This window comes from Littorina saxatilis, linkage group LG7 (assembly GCF_037325665.1).
Source record: "Littorina saxatilis isolate snail1 linkage group LG7, US_GU_Lsax_2.0, whole genome shotgun sequence".
NCBI classification, from domain to species: domain Eukaryota; kingdom Metazoa; phylum Mollusca; class Gastropoda; order Littorinimorpha; family Littorinidae; genus Littorina; species Littorina saxatilis.
The window spans coordinates 55,824,056-55,828,223 of record NC_090251.1 but is presented as its reverse complement, the minus strand read 5'-3'; the positions used below and the strand labels follow the sequence as shown (position 1 = coordinate 55,828,223).

At 43.8% G+C, this 4,168-nt stretch overlaps 1 protein-coding gene across 1 annotated transcript; it reads right to left on the bottom strand.

Moving 5' to 3' along the window:
* Positions 1-3,365, bottom strand: LOC138970397 (transmembrane protein 53-B-like; the record flags this gene model as incomplete). Its single annotated transcript, XM_070342843.1, is given in 2 exon segments — positions 1-255; positions 3,081-3,365. Coding segments are annotated over 2 exon segments (303 nt in total), but the record flags the coding sequence as incomplete, so codon positions are not given.
* Positions 3,366-4,168: the final 803 nt, after the last annotated feature.

Here is a 4,168-nt window from a genome sequence, read left to right as displayed (position 1 = left end):
GGCAGGCCACAGTACCTGTAATGGGGGTACCTGGATGGTCAGCACGTCGAAACCTTTACTCAGGTACAGGTTGCCGTATTTGTTCAGGTGGCGTTTCTTGGCCATCATCCAGCCGAACAGCACTGCCAGGGGGCGCGGTTTTGCCTCTGCCGCATTGTCTACGCATCGCAGCTGGAGTGTGCTGTTGATGTCTCGCGTCTTCACGGGCGGCAAGCCGGACTGGAAACGCTGAGGGGTTGTGCTTAACGCCGACAACTGTACAAACATGAAAGCAACATTTGTATTTATCTGAACAGAACAAAGTTACAAAAAAGAAAATGATTTTAAGTTCTCTTTCCTCTTCGAATCTGTATTGTCTCTGTATGATGTACATATCTATGCATTGTTCCCAGACCTCGGGCTTCAGTCACTATAATTATGGTATTTTTGACACGTAGGTCTTGTGACCATCAATTTTCCTACCGAGCAGAAAAAGCAGCACTTTTGGACCCATAAATATAAATTTCAACCCTGGTCCAAATAACTGTTTTTGTGCACTGTTTATTTGGCTTTGAAAAATGAACCTCTATAGTAGTACAGCCTAAGGTTGCTTTGCATTAGACCAGAATTTGCACTCGCTAGCCGGGCGAGCTGCCAGACGGTTTCTACTAGCCCGGTGGATTTTTTACTTGCCCCTGGCGACCAGGCGGTGGATTTTGCCATCCCTGCACACAATCACCCCCCCCCCCCCCCCCCTAATCAACAAGTACACACAGCAGTGATGTTCCTAGGACTGGAGGGCAACAGGACAAAATGTCCTGAATCAAAAAACTAATAGGACATCATGTCCTGACTACAAAAAAACTATAGGACATTCAGATCAAGCGAACCAATATATGAACAAAGGCAAATAAAAACTGAACAGTTCCAAATTTATTTTAATATTTTAAATGCAACAGTGTTCAGTAGGGATCGTCTGTTCGTACATGGTCTGCCAGTGCGGATTTGCGAAAGTTGCTGCAACCAACGGTGAACGAGTTTGAGGCAACGCCATCCTCCTGACAGATGGTGCAGAACATCAGTTCTTTTTCTTTGCTGTAGCTGAGCCAAGGGAACATAGAAAACCAGCTCTGCACAAACTTTCTGGTCGCCCCTACTTTCGTTTCTTGCGTCTCTTCCTGCGTCTCTTCCTGAGGTTGTAGATCTATTGGCTCACCTTCTGAGGCTTCAGTCTTCGACGGGGCCGAAGGCCCTGCAACTTGACTGTCCGTGTCGTCCTTTTTTTTAACAAAGCCACTCAAAAGTGTCTGCCCTTTTCCCACGCAAACCACGCAAACCTTTTTCTTCGGCGGCATCTTTGCAGAAATGTGGCGGCGGAAGTAAAGTGTCGCTGTCAAAAGTAGCGAGAGTTGTGGCTCTTGTAATATTGTTGTAATATTGTTCGGTCGAGAGTTGCGTCCCTTGTGTTATTGTTCGACCGAGAGTGAAAATCGAAGTTCAAGTAGGCCCCGATTCGAACTCGATTTAACGGGGTTTGATACTTCAGTTTGTACAGATTCTTCTTGCAGTGACCGCTCTAGACGTAATACTATCGGACAATGACCGCTGACTTCGCGATCGGATCGGCTTATTGCTGGGAAACTACTGGGTGCAGTTCGTTCAAAAGTTGATACACTAACTTGATAATAGGTCCGATTGATCGTATTAAAACTTCATAATGTTACCTGGGACCTAAATGCGAAATAAACCACAAAAACGACTTGGCCGTAGGAGGAGTTCACACCGGCGGGGCAACACGCAGCCATTGACCTGATAGAACAGCCGAACGCGTCACACAAAAATACGTCATGACAAAGTTACACGCAAAGCGAAAGAGACTTTGACGTCATTTACTTTTGTTCGGAATTTTCCGTCTGTTCCTAGCTTGTCAGTGAAGACCTGACGTGAGTAAGCTTACCCAAAACGTCTTTGTTCTCTATTCTCATTGCAGCTGTGAAATAATCAGTCTTGTGTCTCGGTCGTGTATAGTACAGAGTTTGCTTCTGCAATCATTGTGTTCGTGTTGATGACGGCTTCATAAGACAAAATAATAAGCGAATCTATCGCGAGGAAGACGTTTATGTACAAATCACCGAACCCAACCCATTTTTTGTGTGCATTTTTCTGAAGAATAAACTGCATGTGGTTAATTTCATCCGTTTAATGCTTGTCGAAACATATCTGATCACAGATGAGGTCGCAGTTTGTAGGTTGAATCTATGAATCGGCCAGAGATAGATCTGCATTTCTGGTCAGAAACCAACATTCACACCACAGACATTCCAAACATTTATATTTATTGAGCGAGCCAGTCTGAAGAGTACTCGGGTCCAGCGCGAGTGTTTTTGTTATTGCATAAATTTGTAAAAAAAAAAGATAAAAAAAGCGCGTCAAAACGAAAGTAACAGACGGCAGACGACATCCCTTTTGTCTCATTTGTTTTGTAATGTTACCCAGTGTAAAACCAAATGTACACTAAAACACTCTACGGTGTACCTTCCAAATGTATGCACAACACTTTAGGTATGAGTGTATGGTACATTCCAGTCTTACTTCTTTTCGTCCTTTCCATACACATTGATCTACATACGTGCTGTATTACACCAGTGATCACTTCAGAAGAAGCAGCAGCAGATAAGAAGGAAACTGCAGCGGAAATTTAAGGCACTAAGCTTACTGCAGTGCATGTAAACAAGCCAATACAAAACTTGACTGGTTACTTTTCCCCGTGGTAAGAACAAGAACAGCATAAAAAATATGTATTACAACGAAAAATGATCTGCAAAAATACCGTAACAGGCGTCTCCATCATGAATAATCACCTCCCTCACCAAACTCTACCAGAGAGTATATTTATCTGGTGACAGGACATTTTCTCCGTCTTAGGTGATTCTGATCTTTCATGTACACGTTCAACTGAAATTTTTCTTCTTTGCCTTCTGTCTTTCAGGACAGCAGGTGGTCGAAATTGCCGTAGACATTGTGAAAATAATGAGTAAAACTGAATGGAAGAGAATCGATCCCACCGAAAGAGGTCTTTGTGATATCAGCCGATGCCTTACCTCTTTGATCAGCAGATGCCGCGTTTGCCTCAGCACCACCACCGCCATGTTGGATACAGTTGCAGACGACGTTGCTTATCACTTCCGTTGCACGAATTCAGCGACGATCTATCCAAAAATGAATGTAGGAATTTCTATCAACACAGGAGACTGTATGGTTTTCAGCGACACAAACGGCTGTCGTGCGGAGGTGTCTGTTGAATGAGCGTGTCAGTCATCCGCCTTCAACACGCGGTGAAACGTGTGGCGCGCCGGTAGCATTTTCCGACAGTAGGTCATTGCACCAACCAATCAGACCATAATGCTCCTCTTTGACCTCGTGAACTTATCCGTGCACGCGCACGAATGTGTTTGTTGATCTCCGTAGGAAGAGGGGAGATGACAAGGGGGAGTGTGTAGTCTTGATTAACGCATCAGCAAAGGTTTTACAATACAAAATAAAACACGATAGTCATGGCTGAACTTTTTAATAGCCGTAAAGTTCAGTTTTAATCCTTAAACTAACCGACTCATGCATGGCCGCCCCCCCCCTTAAATTCCTCGATCCCTCCCTCCACTCCTTTCCTTTTTCTTGAGAAGGCTGAACTGGTAGTGATTCCAGTATCGTTTGGGAAATCTAACACTTAGAATTTCACGGTGGCCTTTTTTTGTTTTACTTTTTTTTCTTTTTTTTTCAAGCCCCAGTCCGTCCCAAATGGTTTACAGAACGATTTAAATCTTCTCATGAAAAAAAGCAGTTCTACCTTATCGAACACACTTGCACAGTTAGTTTGAATGGCTATTTAACTCGCGTAAACCACACACCTGTTTTCGTGGTTTATCCAACCCCTGAGCCATCGTGAACCCGTGTGATCCACTTTCCTTTTTTTCACAATTTAGTAGTCAGTCAAGTTTGTGATTTCAATGCGACTCGCTGTATCTGCACGTTGTTGTGTACCTCTGAATCTAAAACGCAACACACGGCTGCGAGTCACACGAACTGAGCGGTGGCGGTTAACAAACTGGCGACATGCAGAACATTATTTTGTCTGCTAAGGAAAAAAAAAAAGTTGTATGTTTCTGGTAACATGGCTAAAAAAACCAAGAGG